General features: G+C 28.6%; 1 protein-coding gene across 5 annotated transcripts in view; it reads right to left on the bottom strand.

The window, feature by feature from the left end:
* The window catches only part of spz (Spaetzle domain-containing protein), a 169649-nt gene that overhangs the window by 39425 nt on the left and 110161 nt on the right, over positions 1 to 20063 (bottom strand). For 3 of the 5 annotated variants that reach the window (XM_075359728.1, XM_075359729.1, XM_075359732.1), the window contains exon 2: positions 6849 to 7015. In XM_075359728.1, the coding sequence (XP_075215843.1) occupies positions 6849 to 7015 (167 nt within the window). The remainder of the gene's footprint in view (positions 1 to 6848; positions 7016 to 20063) is intronic. The other 2 variants (XM_075359731.1, XM_075359730.1) reach the window with 1 other exon arrangement.

Consider the following 20063-nt stretch of genomic DNA (forward strand, 5'->3'; position numbering starts at 1 on the left):
CTAAAAATGTTGACTGCCACCTTGTTTCTGCCATATTGGATTCAAGTTTATTTTTTTAATGGCACTACAGTCATATGACGTATCATTTCCATGTAAAATGTGTTGAAAAAGTTGATTCTGAAAACTGTGCATAGATATCTCTTTCTGTTTTCAAGATATTACCGATTAAAAACCTGTTGACTGAGATTATTTATTAATTTTCAATACCTAGAATTTAACTAAAAATAAATTGAAAAAAAATACATTTCCTTTCCTGAAATTGAAACCATCTTTATAAACTTTAAAGCTAACATTAATTAAAAAATTATAAATTTTCATTAGTTTGTTTTGTTAATATTATTAGGAATCCACGTACTTAAAATGGAATTATCTAGCCATAGTCAATAGTATATTATATTCTATCTTGAAGTGTTTAACTTACATTTGCAAGCATACTTGTATGTAAGAGGTAAATTATTGAATCCAATATGAGAGAAATAAGATGAGTCAAAATGTTAGTATAGGTTAAAAAATAATATTTATATCCAAAATAGATAATCTATCAATCAAGATTTTCTAAATAACATAATAATTGTAGAAAAAATAAGAGGAAACTTAATTTTTTTATTATTTTCATTTATAATAGATGAGGAGTAATAGGTTCCTGTCTTTCATCTGAGTTAAAACACTGTCAAGTTTGGTGTTTTTCACACACTATGATTCATCTCTCACAAAGTGACTGTAAGTGGGCATAAGGCTGCTGCTGCTTTAAGAATAAATAAATAATTTATTACATTTGTTTTTCTACAGTAAACTATTACTGTGCAATATTTCATCTATCAACTTGAAAAGGAGATTCTATTTAGTTTAACAGCTGTGTAATAAATAAATCAGTTAATTCTTGTTAAACAAATTCTTAGAATTATTTTAATAATAATTTCTCATATTTTTACATCTTATTTTTGTTTTTCTTTACAATTTTAGTCTAAGATTTATTTCATTTCTTTGATCTGTATAATACTTTAACTGGTAACAATTTTGTAAAATGCTTGAAATTTTTGTTCAGTTTTTTCTTGAATGTTTTCTCTCAGTTACTTTTATACGAATTTGAATACTAGATCGTGGATACCAGTGTTCTTTGGTGGTTGGGTTTCAATTAACCACTAATCTCAGGAATGGTCGACCTGAGACTGTACAAGACTACACTTCATTTACATTCATACATATTATCCTCATTCATCCTATGAAGTAATACCTTACAGTGGTTCCAGAGGTTAAACAGAAAAAGAAAGACTGTTTTCTCTCAGTAAATTTTCCTCTTAGCAAGAGAAGAAAATATTTACTACATAGATATATTTTTTGTTTATTTACCAAATTATTCTACAATGTAATTTAACAAAATATTTATCAACTTTTTATGTATGCAGACTCATGTGAATTGTAATAAATAAATAAAAATATAATAAGTTATTACATTTAAGAATCTTCCAAATGACAATCATTTTCCATCTGTTTTATTAACTATAATAACATTAACATTATTATATTACACTTACATTTATTGTTAATAATTTATAGTTACTAGAATATATTAAAATTCTAAAACAATAATGAATCATAAATTTTTCTCAAGTTTTTTTTTTTTTTAGAGATACTCTCAAATAAATATTTAATGTATAATTATAGAAAAAAAATCCAGATGTATGATAGCTGAAAGGTCTGTTACTGTCATATTCTCTCAAATTCTTTCAGTTTTGTATGATGGTAATTGATGCAAATGTAATGGGCAAAATGCATTACATTACATATCATTAACTAACCATTCATATGTTAAAATGATAGTGATAGTGACATCTGTGATGGAATGATAGAATCTGTGCCTATCATCTGAAAGCTTCTGGTTTCACATCTTGGTCAGGCTTGATATTTTATGTAATCTATTAGATTCAGTTCTCAATTTCAAAAAAAAAGAATAAGGCAGCTGTAATTGCACATCAGATTGTAATAACAATTATGAATTAATAAATTACCAAAAATATTATAGTAGACCTGACATTAGATACAATTCACATCTGAAATGTGCATAGTGATTTCAAGATAACAGGCATTCCATGTCAGGCTTATTGGAGAAAGTAAAAAACGAAATGCTTGCACAATGTAGATGTTCAGCACTTTATATAGTAACTTCACTTTGGTCATTACAAAATAATCCAAAGTAATAATTAATGTATCCCTTTTACAGAGAAACCATGGATTACATTCTGTTGCTTATACTCAGTACTGGAACCTAAATATAAGAGTAATTGGCAGATTATTTAAACATTCTAAAAAAATGTAATTTGCATTACAGACATGCTTGACCTACAGCTTAATAAAAATAAATTAACTACTGATTAGCTACAATCAACCTCAAACTTAATCCTAAGAAGTGTGCAGTTATTTCATATAATTATAAACTAAATTTCTTTCTTTCAGAGCTATTCTGTAAATAATGTAATTCTTTCTAAAGTAAAGAAAATTAAATATTTGGGTGTTATTATCAATAACAAATTAAATTTTGTTTCCCACATGGAGAAATAAAAAGCTGGATTTTATAGATAGAAATACTAAAAACTTTATGTCACCATTTACATTAAAAATAGTATGCAAATATTAGACACATAGGAAGTGATATGTCTAATATTGCATAATGTGTATTTTAATATTTTGTATAATGTGCTTGGAATCCATTTTATAAAATCCATGAAGTTAGTCTGGAAACTATAGAAGAAGGTTTTTAAGAATAACAGCATGCAAATTTATCAATAGCCAAGGATACATTTAACCATATGATATTGATTACAAAGTGATCCTGGGCAACTACAGAAAAAGAAAAAAATTAGTTCATCTGTACAAAATAGTCAATTCAGTTTACAACTCAAAAATCTGTTAAATTGCATTTCTTTTTTAGCGTGCAGATTGAATAGTAGAAAATTCTAAAATTTCTTTTTACTATACTGTAAAAAACAATTACAGTTACAATCCATTGCTGCTAAATTACAATCTGATAGAAACTGAGTTTTTATAAATAAAAAAACTTGGTGAGCTCAAACAACCTTAATGATTCCAAAATAAAACACAAATTTATAAGTTCTTATTAGTGCTTCATAACTTTTTTACCTAATCATTAGCTTAATCTGGCTGTATATTTTAATTGTATAGAACTTTAATGTAAACCATATTACGTTACATAATATTGAGATATTTAAAACTAATTTAATAATATTTTGTATTGATGTAGTCACTGACTGATTTCTCTGTGAATTTTTCTATTTTTAATATACTCATTCAAAAAACCTTTTAACATCTAATCTAAACTTGTAATATTCTGTCTTCTATTAATCTCATTTATTTGTTGCAGCATTAATATTAATCAAGGTAAAACTGTATTAATTAAATTATTGTGTATTTTTAAGTTTTTATTTTTAATGCAATATTAGTAGTACTTTTTAATTGTTAATTTTTTTTTTTCTTTAGACACCTGTCCATTTACTGTAGCAAAAATAAAAATAAAATAAAATTCTTAATTTAAAAACCAAACCCATTCTTAATTTCTAGAAATGCCCAATTAACTGGTTTAAAAATAAGTATAATCTTAAGTTTACAAAGAGTATTACTTTTTTAATAATTGTATGTTTGTAGTATGAGACATGTTTAAAAACTAATGACAGGTTAGTCGACAAAACAAATTAAGAGAAAAACTATCAGCAATAATCAATAATCTTTTCATGTCAACTTTATTTTACTACATATATTCATTATGTTTTCATAATGCTTTTTGTACTGAAGTATTTAGACTTTGTGAATAAAAAACCATCAATTGGGTTTTCAGCTGGTATAACATTGCTACTTTCAACTACAGCAGGGGTCTTCAACATTTTTTCACCTTTGGGCTAATATTTCTGTGTTGGCTCAAGGTCCACAATAGAGTATAAACAATATTTTAATCGAATATAAAAATATTTATTCTGCCTTTATAAGTCTTTACTGCCATCCTAAACCAAAAGGACATATTTATTAAACACGACTTTTGAGTTGCAGAAAATTTTCTAAATTTTTTGTAGCATTTGTTAAGTGATTATATTGCAATCCTTTCTTATGTAATAATTTTTTAATTAATAGTTATATTATTTACTTAAAAAGTTAGGTTTTTAATTGTTTTATTAGAGAAAAAGTTAGAGATAAATTTATTTGGCTCAGGTAATTCTTAAGTTGCTATGTATTCATTAAATTCAGTCCTGTGATGTTTACTACTGCAGTTTATTTATTAAAAACTCAACAAATAATGAATGAAATTAAAATAAGATTGATATCCAGGGTTATATATTTTAATTATTTCGAAGTTATTTATAAATAATAAATATATGATAAAATAAGAAAAATCAATATAATTAATTTTTTTGAGTCTGCAAGTCACATAAAACTTTTAGGCGAGTTGAAGACCCATGATCTATCAAAAGTAGTTCATTAAATATGGGTTTTACTATTGGAATTTTATCTTGCTTCACAATTTTTCAGTTTTTTTAGGGATACAACTCATCAAGACTTTTCAGATGTTTCAGAATCATTAGGTTACAAGTAAATGCAGTTTACTATCTGACCCAAGATATTTAATTGTTGTTTCCAGTTTCATAAAATTCATCATGAAGGCACTTTTTCATCCCAGAAAACAGTGGCAGTATTTGCTATTTTTTTTTTAGCCTTTGGGTAAATTTGAATTCAGGACTTCTTAAAATGACTTAACATTCAAACAAAAATCCCACATTTCATCAGTATTGCCAACATAGAAAAAATATTTATCTCAATCTTTCATGCAGCAGTAAAAAAATACAATGCTTATGGAATCCTTTGATAAATTATTGTATACTTTAATTAAAACCTTTGAAACTGATTCTGCATTTTCACTTTAGTATGACTACTTTCACTATAGTTCCCAGTAGCATAACTTTTCAGAAACAATTTTATATACTATTCTCTATGAAATGCCAAAAAATTCCATTCAAGAATAAACAAGAAGTTTTAGACTTTTTGAAATCAGGCATACACTTTTTTTTTAACTAAGTCATTTATTTGAACACTATACCTCCTAAGCCTCTTTTCATGAAAAGAAGAAAAGATAGTTATGTTCACAGTTATATGAACAATTATGTAACATCATGAGAAACTCATGATGTTACTTTCTTTTTTTCACTTGTTTGCACAGTACATGATTAATTTTGATAGAATTTAAACTTTTTTTTTACACTAAGAAGAACAGTGAAAAAAAGGACAATTGAAGGAAGAATAGAAAGAGTAATAAGAATAATAGATATTTGTAGACTATTGGTGTCAGAGGACTGAAAGAGTGCAATGGAAATAAAAGGAAGGATAACAATCTTAAAGAAAATCTTCAGTAGGATGAGCAAATTACTATGCTGTAAAAGTCTGAAACTAGAGTTAAGAAAGAGGTTAATCAAATGCTATATGGAATGTCTTGTTGTATGGAAGTGAAGCATGGACCTTACGAAGAGAGAGAGGGACTAGATTGAAGATTTTGAAATGTGGATATGGAAAATGATGGAGAAAATAAGATGGAGAACAGATAAAGTGAGAAATGAGGAAGTAGTGAAAGAATTAAAGAAGAAGGAATACTTAAGTGGGAAGTACAAAAAAGAAAAGGAAACTGGTTAGGGTATGTGGTTAGAGGAAATGAATTCTTGACAACTCTTTCAGAAGGATCAGCAGAAGGATGAAGTTAATAGATAAGGTAAATATTGGAAACTACAAGGGGACAAAGGAGAAGGCTTGGGATAGAAATGGATGGAGACAGAGAGATGGTGTAAGGGACTTGCTGCCAGCAATAACACTAGATGTTGACATTGAGAAGTTAAATCACAGATTGGACATTGTTTTGTTGTAACAACCAGTTTAACTTATTGTTAAAGAAAATAAGTACATAGAAATGAACCGCTGACAAGATGGTTTACTTAATGATAGCAATTTATATGGTACCTACCTAATAAACCTGCTGATAATACATATGTTGTTAAACACTAGTTAATAGCTTTTATTATCAACAAGCCCTTACTTTGACATAAGTGTTGTATAATGTTAATAGAGTATTAAACAGAGCATGTATTATATAAAAAATTATCACTAAAATAATTTAACAAAGGTAAAGAAAAAAAGAAGAAAAGTAGAACCGCACACTTAAGTATAAAATACATATGTAATCGTTATATTAGTATTTATGTAGGAAAGCATAAATGGAATTTTAATGAAAGTAAAATACAGTTCATTGGACTCAATAACATAACATAAACAAACTATTTGAAGATAAAAGTGTTTGGTAATGTAGATCAATATTTCTAAATATTCAAGTAAAAACTTTCACTTTTACAATAATTATTTTATCAATATTCTCAAAAACGCGCGCGCGCGCGCACGCAAATCCCCCCCCCCCACACACACTATAAAATAAAATAATTAACTGTTTATAAAAATAAAAATAACAATAAAAATAATTAACTGTTTATAATGACCCATAATTACAAGAGCAGAAGAATAAAACTGCAGAAAATGGATACAAAACAGACATTGAAGGATAGACTTTAGATAGAAGGAAAAGACTATATCAAAACTATAAAAAACAGAGTGTGTGACTTGTGCTGTTATTCACCAAACAATGAATTGATAATAATGCATTCAGAAAAAGTCATGATAACAAGTTTTTTTAGTGTTAAGTTTTTATCAGTTCATCACTAACTACATACAGTATAGGTTTTATATTATGACATGACCTTATTATCTAAAATATATTAAATAAACAATCTTTCTTTTCTTGTACATACATTGTAACTGACCTTATAACCTTATTTCCTAGTGAATCAAGTCTGTCTTCAGCATATGTTCTAAAATGTTGACCACCAAAATTAAAAGGATCAGGGAATTTTACATTTCTTTGGTTATCAACACCATAGTTTTGATTATATTGAGCTAAACAATTTTTAGAAGATACCTGCAACAAAATAAAAGAGTTGAATTATAAAATAGTACTCTCTCAGAACTGGTCAACCAAAGTTAAAAAAAAAATATATATTACAAACACAGTTGATTCTTCATTGAAAAATATAATTTCAGTTGAATGGAATGAAATTTAAGTGATTAAATATTATGGAACTAATAACATGTAAACACTCCTGGGAAAATAATATAAATTGTGAAATTTTCAGCGAAATCAGTTAAGTGATTTTTGAGTTATTAGGGTAAACACAAAACGAAGATTTATATAGATTATAAAAATAAAATTATACATGGAACACTAAATTCTAATAAAGACATCTTTAATTTTCTTTACAATTATTTTAGTTACAATCCTGTAATCCTGTAATGTTTGTTTATTTTAGATACTGAAACCCTGCACCGTTATGACCTATTGCTTTAACAAAATTTTTGAATAGACCTAGCTTAATGTGCAGTGGCGGAAGATAAACTTTTTTTGATTTTACTAATGCCTGACCAATAACATTCTTCCTTCCTACAGTCTGTACCTCTCTTTGACCACTGCTCTTTTATGTAATGATTTTTCCTATCCCTGCTCTCTCACTTGCACAAAAGCAACAGAACTTAGTGTATCCAAGTTGCAGTCCAATTAAAAGCGCTATTACTTTCAGATCTTCACAAATATGCCATAAATATTTCTCATACTGAATCCTGCTCAATACAAGTTTCATATTTTCATAAGACTCTTTCATGTGAATAGCGTATGCTAATGGTTTTGATGGGTATTTATTTCCAATGCAAAGTACAACAACTTTCAAACTAAACTTTGACGAGTCAATAAAATGTCACCATTCATCAGGATGGTACATATGTTCCAAAGCTTCCAGTAAAGAGTCCACATCATTACAGTATACTAAGTTTTCATACTGAGAGAAGAAATGTTCAAATTCTCACTGTCTATCATGGAAAGCACTTATTTTAGTGTTTCATTGTAAAAGATGCCATCTTTTCAGTCATGATGCTGGTTTTTTTCTTGATTCTTTGATAAATTTAGATCATGAACCAGATCATTTAATTCTGAGTGATTAATTAAACAGAGTTCGGTATATCTATTTTCTAAAAACTTTGGATCTCTTTCTTCATTGCCTGATAAGTCAGCACAAGATTTGAAATTTTCATCTTCATCTAAGTTCCATGTTTCTGGTGGTACTGGAATTGGAAGCTCTTGGCTATGTGGCACTGGTCGCACGGCAGAGGGAATATCAGGGTACTTAACAGTACATCTAGTTTTTGCTGTTATCCCAGATATCTTTATTACACAATAATAACAGTCTATGATGTGATCCTTCGGTTCTATCCAAATTACTGGAATTGCAAATGGCATGTACAAGATCCATTTAGCCAACCAGTCAACAATGTTACACAAGAAGCTCAGCAAATATGAGGAGGCCAAAATTTGTCCTGATCACCTAATTTACCTCCAAAATCCAGTTCATACAACTTTTTTTATCAGTGGAGTTATATTTCTTTTCTGAGACTTCAACATTACCTCACCACAACTGTAGCAGAGATTGTTTGGATGAATGCAACTGCAAGGCATTGCTAATACATTACAGTAACTAATACTGTTTAAAAAGAAACGCTTTATAAACACACACTCACTTTACTGAATAACATATACCTACAAATACGAAAGCCAGCTACAAAAGTGAATGTTACACACATGAGAACTTGCACTTGAATGAGAATTAAGAATATTTTTCTAGTCTGCACGACAGTTTATAAATAAATATAATAACAACAGTTTATAGTTAAATATAATAATGACAGAAATAACTAATGAGTGGATGATGTGTTTATAGCAAGATGAAAATAGGAAGAATAGTCACATTCATGTTCATTATAATTGTGTGTAAATAATAAACATAATGACTAACGTCTAACAAATCAATGTAACAATTAAGGGACTGTAATAAATAAACAAAAGCAATTTACTTGATAAATGATATAATAAAAATTTTTTCACAAAATGCTATGCTTATGGAGTTCATGCATGACACTGTTTGAAAATAAGAATGGTAGTTACAAAAAACTAAGCCTGATAGCCAAAAAACTAAGAATTCTGATTTCATATTTGAAATCTGCATGAAAAATACTTTAAGAATCAGTTATTCACTCTCATTTAACAAAATCATTGTTGATCAGTGTTATTGATAATCTCTGCTCATATATCAATACAGCTTGATTTCAGAAGAGAGTTAGTTATCTCTGGTGTTTTCTATTTAAAAACATGACTGACAGTGTATTATGTATATTTTTTATATATTATGGTCATTTCAAGGAAGCTATGCCTCTATGGAAAAAACATTTTTAATTCAAAAAAATAATAGTTTTTTTGGTGATTGGAGCCATTAACAGGTAACCACAGATAAAGGAATTAATAATATTCTTTTACCTCACTGAGAATAAAATAATAAATATTGATACCCTATCTAAGATGTTTTGATAGATGGGATTAAAATAAATAAATATTTTATTCTGATCAGTAGATTATATAATAATATATTACATACATCACATCAGGAATTGGTTGCTATGGTATTACATGAAAAAACAATGAGCTGCCCTAGTACTTGCCTGGGTGGTACAAGGGAAAATGTGAAAAACTTAGATCAGAGCAGCATAAAAAATACAAAATTAATTATTTTAAAATAAGAAGTAGATTTGATCAACTTAATTATTTAAAATATAAATACACAAAACAAACATTTAAGTAAAAATATATATGAAATTATTAAATATAAAAAATAATTCACATTATTTTACAATTTACAAGGCATTAATGAAAATGTTTTGAGCGTATATTTACTTCACGTTGAATGAAGATGGCAAATTCAGTAGTTTTAATATTTTTTGATTAATATTGTTTAAAAATTCATCAAAAGGGTAGTATTTTTTTTCTGTAAAAGTCATTTAATTTCATTTTAATTAAAGTTATGGAAAGATTTTAAAAAATATTTTGGTAATTTATTCAAAATGTAAAAACGTAATAAGCTCTACTTTTTTATTTAGTAAACCAAAATATTTTGCTGAGTAACAAAATATTTGTGAGTAGTAAAGAACCAGGTTATTTATTCACAAGTTACATTATAAAAAATGACTAACCCTTTAACTCCAATGAAAAATTCTAATTTATGTTTACTAACATTTCAAGATGTGTATGAATGCGTGATGCTAATGTTCAATAACTGAAAATAGTTTTTTGTTCTTATAAAAAACATGGCCATTTTCATCTGCAGGGGTTCTTTATCAGTAATAATATTTATTCCTTGAAAAAAATGATAATTAAAATAGCTCATTATTGAATATTAAATGACTGTTTAAAAAATACAAAGTACATTTTGTTATTAATTATGCAGTTTTTTCTTTGAGAAGAGTAATGCAATGGTGTTAACAGTATTCATCTTAAGAAGACTAAAAAACACCTTTACTGAGAAGGGCAGCTGAAATATTATGCACACTGAAACATATAAGGAAAACAAAATATCATACAAAGCGACAGGTGGTGCCATCTATCTTCTGGATCACTGGTCAACCATTTTCTGTGACCAGTGAGAAGGAGGTGGATGAATCAATTAAAAATGACCATCACATTACACAAATGTATACTATATGCATGGTCTGACATCCAGATAAGAAAGAATGAGTAGGACAGATTATTGTATGACTGGAATACCGCAAAATCTATTCGCAATGGGTGCCTCTCAAACTTATAGAACATAACAAACAACAATGAAAGGAATGTTGCGAACAGTTCTGAAATATTATTGTAACAAGAGAGATAACTTTCTTATAGGAGATGAAAATTGGGTGCATCACTATAAATCAGAAGAAAACAACAGAGCACTGAATATTGGCACTATGGTTGACCATAACCAAAAAAATTCAAAACAAATGTCTGCAAAAAAAAAATTATCTAGACGGTGTTCTGGGATTTCAAATATATATACGTGACTGACTACCTGGAACCTGGGTCAACTGTAAATTCTGTGTGATATATAGAGATGTATCTAAGCACCTTAGGTGATGTGTATGTTGTGTTTGACAATCCATAGAGCCTATAATTCTGTAGCACAATAATGCACACACATTGTCTAGGCTCAAGTGAGTTGAGATTTGAACCTACTTCATACCTTTTGTACCCAACAAGTTTGGTACTCTGTGACTTTCACTTCTTTCCAGAATTATAGAGAGATATTGAGATTATTCATTTCACCACGGATGATGAAGAAAGCAGTGAGATAGTGGATCAAGGGAAGATCACCACATTTTTCATTGATGGAAAGAGAAAACCAATTCATTACTGGGAGACATGTGTAACTGTAAATGGTAACTATGTGGAAAAATAAGTATAAGTTTTGGTAGCAAATAAAATGTACTTCAATGGTATATTTGCTTCACTTGACTACTGCTTTTCATTTGCGAATTACATGCATTATATTTCAGCCACATCTCGTGCATAATTATAAGATATATATATATATAATATCATAGGTTAGACACCCTAAGGTGTCATAGGAATAGGTTGGCTAACCATTTCCATTTCCAGTTTTTTCTATTTCAAGGTAAACCTTTGAGTAGTTGATAGCTCCCATTTTCTTTTAAATCATCAAGAGATTTACTTTAAAATTTCTTTTTCATTTCATTTTCAAATAAAAATAATTTCATTCAAATAATAAAATTTTCATTTTTTTAAAATTATAGAAAAGATTTTTAAAGTAGAAAAAATTAAAATTTTTTCTACTCTCTTTTCCAAACCTTCAATGATCCTTCTACCACTGTTTTAATCAATCCTTCTCTTCTCATATGTCCCAAATAACTTTCTATTCTGAATTGTTTTTAAACTTCTATTTTCATTCACTTTCAACAGAGTTCTTCGTTTTTAAATCTATCAGTCACAATTTCATTTGTGCCCAACTGTTCATGATCACACTTCAAGTGCCCCCAGCTTTTCATTTCTTTTTTCTTTGTATTCATGTTCACATCCACATGAAAGTACACAAAATATAACACTTCACAAGATTCTTCTTCCTTTATAACTTCATCTTACTATATAAAAGCTATTTCTTTCTATTAAATGTTTTCTTCTTCATTTCTATTCTAGGTTTTATTTTATTTTCATTCTAGCAATCTTCTATTAACTTTGTTTTCCTAAGTACCTGAACTATTTCACTTGGTTAATCTTTTTTTAAGTAAACATTGATTAACTATATGTTTGTTTTTTAGGCTAAATTAAAAAGTTACAAGTTTTCAAGGTACAAAAATGGACAATCAGATCATTGTTTGGTGTCCATAAATATGAATCATGTAGACCAAAATTTAGAAAATTAAAAATTTTAACTTATCCTTGTTTTTATGCTTATGATTATGCAATCTTTGAATACTCACTTATTCAGTAAAATTATATCTAGTTGAGAAGCACAATGCAATGGTTTTATCCATATTTATTTTCAATTTTTATCCACAATCCATTCAGCTAATAATTTTTTGAGTCACTATTGAATAATTTCAAATTCCTTTTAAATAATTATATCTTCAGAAATAGATACAGCTGTCTCATCTGCGAAAATGGTACAATGAATAGCTCAAGATTTTGAGGCAAGTCTTTAATAAACAATAAAAAAAGCAAAGGTCCGACAACATCTTCCAAAGCACTCCAGGTTCATGTCATGAAGTGAAAACCTAAATTTTACATGTGTATTCTTATCTAAGATGAGATTTTTTATTTGTTTGGTAAGGTATGACTTTAACCATTTGTAAGCACTCCTCTGATATCATACATAGCAATTCAAATGATTTATTGAGAACAGAAAAATCTGAAACCTAAATGCTATCAGGATTTAGATAGATCTAATAAATAGAGAACAAAAGAACTATTTTTGAGAGATTTCTTAAAATACTCTTTTTAATTGAGCATAATTGAAATAAAGCCAACATTAAATCTAGGGTTCACATCTTCTAACTATGACTTTTATATATGGAAATATTTGATTAAATTGTGGAGATTGTTATAATATCTGTAATATTATGACTTATGTTATTTGTACACATAATTAAATACTGCATAGAAATTATTATTCTGTTTTTGTTGATATTATTCTGCACTCTTGATTTAAATAGACTGATTTAAGTAGCCACCGTAAGAAAACTTTTTACGGAGAACCAAAGAAGGCCACTTAAACAGGTTTAACTGCATTTCATTTTAAAATACAAAAAATTTAAACATACATAGAAGAAAAATATATATACTGATTTAATATACTGCCTTAGATATTATGAGAGTTTATAAATACTTAGAGTAAAATGGGAATTTATAAACATTATTTTTCTCCGGTAACCTAAATTAAAATAGATATTTTTATCTATTTATTTAGTTATGATCGAGCATTTCCATTTAAATGGACATTTAAAAACAACAGTGACATATCCTTGCAGAAACAAATGATAATTTATTCAACTAATTACACACATCAGTATAGCTGGGTTGAAGTTGTGAAAGATTGCTCACTCAAAACACATTTGATGAGACTGTACTCTGGTTAACAATTAATTGACAAGTGGACATTTAATTATTGTTTATAATGTGTCAGAAGAGTAGTTGAAAATGTTTTTTGGAATATGACGCAAAAATTCAGAATTTATAACCATTGAATTCAATTAAAACCAGAAAATTGAACGATATAGTTTTAGCAATTTGTGTTATACATAATTTTATAAAATAAAATATAGTAGAATAACGGACAAGCTGAAACACTGGCTGGTAAAAACAATAATAAAAAGCAAAAAGTAACTCTCAAAATTTTCCATTGCAGGGGGTAATTTATCACGAGATGTTTTTCGTGACAAAGAAATTAAAAAAATTTACTTTACTTCACATGTTGGATGTGTATTGTGGGAAGGACGCCATGTTTAAAGATAAATTATTTATAAGCTACTTTGAATAAATTACTTGGTGAAATAATCTTATAAATTTGTACAGGTATAAATTAGATGCAATAAGAAATAACACTGCATGCACATACAACCATCAGTTTTCATTTTATCTCATTTCAAATTTTACTGTTTATGACTTCAATCATCTATTTTTTATTTCCTAGATTAAAGATTACTGGATATCAAGGCACTTGTCCAATCAACTGTTCATCATTTATATTTATTAATAGTATTTTGAATGTAGTAAATAAATAAAATGAATAATAAATGTAGATGATAATAATAAAATACTTAAAAAATATAAAATTATTTAGGAAAATATGCATAATTTAAAAAAAGATAACACGATCATTCAGTTTATGGAAGTGAAAACCAAAAAATTTTGTAAGCAACTAATTTTATTTTAAGTGTATGCACACATTTTGTAACACTGAATGGTACTGTTTCAGACCATTTTGAATATGTAGACCACAAAACAAAACAACGATATTTTTTGTCACTTGTGGAATTTCACTGCTCTGTGAGACATGAAATATTAAATCAAAGTCTAAATCTTAAAGTATTATAAAAGATGGAGAGAGTTTTACTATTGTATAACGGTTTTTTTCAAAAGCTGTCCTAAACCCATTTGAATGATGCAGAACCATCAAATAATGGTGTTAAAATCCAGTTGCAGAATTCTGAAAATCTAGTTCAGCATTGAACAGGAAGCTTCTTGGGAAACAAAGGAATTGTATATACATCTGAAAACATCATAGACACTGTAACAGCTGCACTGCTATGAAGCCCCAAATAGTGTACTTGTCATTACTCAATTTTTTGTGACTGACTGGCAAATACATCTATATGAAATTAAAGCAGTATAGCCATTAAATGATCACAACAAAGAAGAATTTAGAAGGCATTAATGAAAATTATTCGAGTACATATTTATATAGACATTTAACCAGGATGAAAAAAATTCAAGTATTGAAATCATGAAAAATTTTGGTTTTCAGATTTCAACAGAAATATCCAATTTGACCAACTCCGAATCCATTTTGACTAATTTCGGTGTGACATCTGTACGTATGTATGTATGTATGTACGTATTTCGCACAACTCAAAAACAATTAGTCGTAGAATGTTGAAATTTTGGATTTAGGACTGTTGTAACACCTAGTTGTGCACCTGCCCTTTCGATTGCAATCAATTGAACTAAAAGTGTCCAAAAAGCCTAAAATCCAAATAATTTTTTAACTTTTTTTCAATTTAAATATATTGATTTATTAATAACAAAAAAAAATTTGTTTCCTCATTCAAACAAAAAAAAGAAGAAATATGAAAAAATATCACAAGTTTTAAATGAAAGTACATAAAATTTTATTTTCATTTTAAAAAATTGTATAAATGTAATTTAACAGGCATACAAGAAAGATCATGGCTGTTCACATCAGATTTTTTTTGTAAAATTTACTTTTATTTAAAAAAAATATATAAGTATTTTTTATTTAATAATTTATATACATTAGTTTTTTTAAGCTTCATTTTTTTAAATATTTTTCATTTACTGATTTATTTTTGTATATAAAAAATATTTGTTTAACACATGGAAATGGTCATCTAGTTTAGTAAATGGCATACCCTTTTTTATTCTTCTTTTTTTAGATGTTTTATTCTTTTCCAGTTTATTTCAATAACTGATTATCATATAAGTGTTTAATGTAGTGTGGGAATATTTAAATAACCTCTTTACAACAATTAAAAATAGAAAAATTATATTTAGCATATGCTCCTATCTCAAAACAATATTTTTCTTGATATTAGACCATTGTAGTACAAACATCCTGGAAGAAGGGGCGGTCAACTCAAATATTTTAAATGAAAAAAGTATGGGGGTTGTAACACATTTTAAAAGGCATTAAAAAAATAGAAAGAAATTGATTTAACAAATGCCTCAGCCGATATTTTCATCTGTATTTACACAAGAACCTACTATCGTCTTCATATGGGTTCTTCCAACCATGACCAGCTACCATAACTTGTAACCCTCAACTATCAAATTAACAGATTCGTGGAAGCATGATCATCTTCCTCTACCACCAAAGGTTTCACACAAAAACTTTTCCTATGTCTAACTTCAATTAGACTATGCACTCAGATCATTACTTGAAATTTAATCTTTAAAAATCAAAAATACTATTATCCTCATACCAACAAAACAAGTGTTGATTGCAACAACAAAAATTTTGTCTTAAAATTCAGTTTAATCAAAGTCCTCTTGATTTACTTAAAAATCAAGAAACATATTCATAAATTTAATAAGCCTCTTATGAAAACATACTCTTATTTCTCTCTGCTCTGCTTTTGAGAACGAGGTCAATGCCTATACTCTCCCACACTCCAGCACCATCACAGAGTTCTCCACACATCCATCTCATCCTAACAGTGAATATGTAAGCTAACCAGGGCTCGATACCAAAACACCTATCTTGGTGAAGTAAGCATGCAGGCGGGTCCCTGGCCACCCAGGTTGCTATTCTATTTATACATCTATCTATAACAGCATCAGACCCTCTCAGCCATCCTCTGTAGAGCTAAGAATCTAAAGAAGCCAGCAGTTATGTTCCATTCCCTTTCAGTTTTCCAATTAACTTGGAGATAAAGATAATGATTGATCCTCGCAAGCTTTCTAGCTACTTTGGTACGTTAAGCTTCTTATCTGGGGCAGACGTATAAGACATGTTGCACATCATCTGTGACCCTACTTTCTGGACACAAGCCTGAATTAATCAAACCAAATGTGGCCAAGCTATTTCGAAAAGCACCACGTCCAGAAAGAAACTGTGTAATATGCAGACTGAAGGAAATCCATCTATCTACCTGCATACTTCTCACATCAGGAAAAATTCCATTCATGTAACGGCCATCAGGTGATTCAGTCCACCTGACCAGCCATAAATGGAAACCATGGTCGTTTGTCTCCTTTATGCGCCCAGTGGTAAGTTGGTCTACAAAATATTCCTATAATATTTTCATATGCTACAAAGAAATTCATCTATCATAAAGTGATTGTAATTGGGCGTAAGCCTGTTGTTACTTTGAAATAAATAAATAATTTATTAACCTAAGTACTGGATGTTCTTGGATCACAAGTGTCAGTGATGTGTTTTCTATAATTGCCCAAAAAATTTAATTGTGTCATTCATTAAAAAAAAACTTGTTTATTGGTAAATTTACCAGTTGGTAGTAAATTTATTGGTAAATCCTAGCCCTTTTATTTATAATTTTTGAATTGTACTCCCCTAGGTGCTTGGAATGCAGTGATCTCATACTGAACAATAGATTGTTTCAAGGTGGGAGGATTTGCTAAATTTAATTAAGAGTTGTTATCTATCTGAATACTCTTTAGAATAAATATGTTTATGAACTTCTTTTTGTGTTACTAACATTATAATGTATAACTTCTTCCTATTCAAGAGTAGTTTGAAAATAAAAGAAGTTTTCCATCTTCATGAATAGTAAATCGGTTTAAATAAGTACCTCACAGTCATAATATTTAAGTAACAGTAATTTTTTTTTGGACTAATCGATTGAGATATCAACAAAATAAATTTTTTTAAATTTTTATTGCTGTATTACGACTTAAATTTAGATTAGAAAAAAAATGTATAAAAAAATAAAGCGACATAATTGTTAACTATGAGTTATTGTGTAAAAATGGCATAAAACTGTGTAATTACAATACAGTTAATTAATTTTTATTTTTACAGAGTTATAAGTAATAATTATGCAATATAATATAACCTTCAGGAATTTAATACATCGGGCTGAATTTTAATATTTATCGATTAATTAAAACAACATCAAGAAACTAGAAAATAAATATATACTAGTAGTAGTATACTCGTAATTCAGAATGTTAGTAATTACATATGATTGTCATAATAAATATTAATTATAATTATTTTCTTTCCATTCGTATTGTTCAATATCGCCGATTGTCTATTTAGTACAGTCTGTTATAATTACAATGATCGAAGAGTGGGAGTAACCAACAGACACCGGTTTACCTTTTAAATAAAGTGAAGTGGTAGAGTTTTCCTTCCGCGGATGTAATTATACATTTGACATTTTTGCTTTTATGAAATATTCAATAATAATATATTTACTACTGTTATTATTATTTTTCTTTCATAATTAAATATTATTATTTTTCATTATTCAATTATTAAGCGAATTAATTACGTTTTCTTCAATAAATAAGAATCCATGTGCTAGATTCTGGTGTTTTTTAACAACTGCATTATTTTTTCTACGACATAAAGTGTTGATAATATAATTATTTTTATTAAGCAGACTATTGATTTATTGAATATTTTTTTAACGATTAATTATGCTAGATTGTACATGAATTTAATAATACTGTAATATCAAGTATTCATTTATTATTGTGTAGAATATTGAGTACTTTAAAAATACAGTCAGGGAAGAATAAAATTGTATTCGACAGTGTCTCTCCATACCAGATGCCATGTCAGTAACAATGGAGTAGTACACAGTGCGTTTATAGTGGAAACGTAATTTAAAAATGGTGATTCGGTTGTGATTACACGATTATTCCGTCGGCATTTCAGTATTCCACGTCATGGTGCCGTTCTTAGCCGCAATACGATAAGTTGTAGATAAAAATGTCCGAATTACTGCTTTTGCAACAATAAACAAACCACCATGTCCTGTACACTTCACGAGAACTTTTCAAAATACTGACAGAGTGAAGCAGGCGATGACGATAAGCCTTCAGCGATGAACCAGAAAGCACGCTGCAGCCCTTGTATTCATCCCCCAGTATTTTCAGAAAAATTCTCTACAAGGATTTAAACTTTAATTTTTAAAATTATCGTGAAGAAAAATTTAAATGAGCTTGACCAAGTAAATCAGCTGATATTTTGTGTAAATTTTACTTGTTTACGGATGAAATGGTTCTGCTAATAAATGACAAAATATATTATTTTCATTTATCAGAGAGTGATGAAACAAAATTTTCGTCAGATCGGATCGGATACCTACGAATCCTAAGCGGCTTCATTTTCCTCCTTTTCACAGTCCATTTTTAACTGTCGTGCTCGGTCAAGTTTTGGAATTGTTACCTTATTTCTTGGGAGAGGAAGGTGATAGTCAATTCTGACCGGTGCACAACGATGTTACAAGATTTATACGATCTTCAACCGCTTCGTCGTGGGGTCTACTTTAAAATGCAACGTGGTTCTAGCAGGTTGGAGCAACGCCTAGATTGCCAGAGCATCCACTGCGGTGGTTCGAGAGATGTTTTCAGCTATGTGATTTACAAAGAAGATGTTGCTTCGTTAACACGTTCTGCAGACCTGTCAATATGCGACAATTTTCGTAGGGGGGATATCTAAAGTCTAAAATGTTTATCAGTAGACCTAATAACATTAACGAACTCAAAGTCTTAATTAAAGAAGAAATCAGAGCAATCCCAGACAACAAGGTGCAAGTAGCGATGTGAAATTTATAATACAGAGTACAACAGTGTATAGAAATTGTGGAACAAATTTGCCTAATACTATTTCATATTTTACTAATACTCTTTCTAATACTATACTCTACTAATATTATTATTATTACTATTTATTAATACTAATACTATTTCATATTTGACTATTTAAAATATGAAATTACGTCAATATACAGGCATGTTTTTAAACTAAGTACCGTTTTGAAATTTAAAAAAAAAACAAGTACACTATTCTTAACAATTTTATTTTTACGTAAAAGCCTGTACTTTTTAATCTATTTTTCTACATAATTAACACCAATATTAAGGCACTTGTATCGTGCAACGAGCTTTTAAACACGGTCGTCAAAGAAGTCTGCCGCCGACTTAATAACCATTGTAACACGGTCGCCGCCATTCCAAGGATTGCTGCTTCGTAGTGTAACGTAAGCCATCTATGTATCATCGCCGGTGACAATTTGGCTTAAAAAATTATCACTTTTTACACTGTACCGCTCAAGAAAAGTCAACGTACTGCCTAAAAGTTCCCACCCTCAGTCAACATTTTCGGTAC

This window comes from Lycorma delicatula, chromosome 3, assembly GCF_047948215.1.
Source record: "Lycorma delicatula isolate Av1 chromosome 3, ASM4794821v1, whole genome shotgun sequence".
In the NCBI taxonomy this organism is placed as follows: Eukaryota; Metazoa; Arthropoda; class Insecta; order Hemiptera; family Fulgoridae; genus Lycorma; species Lycorma delicatula.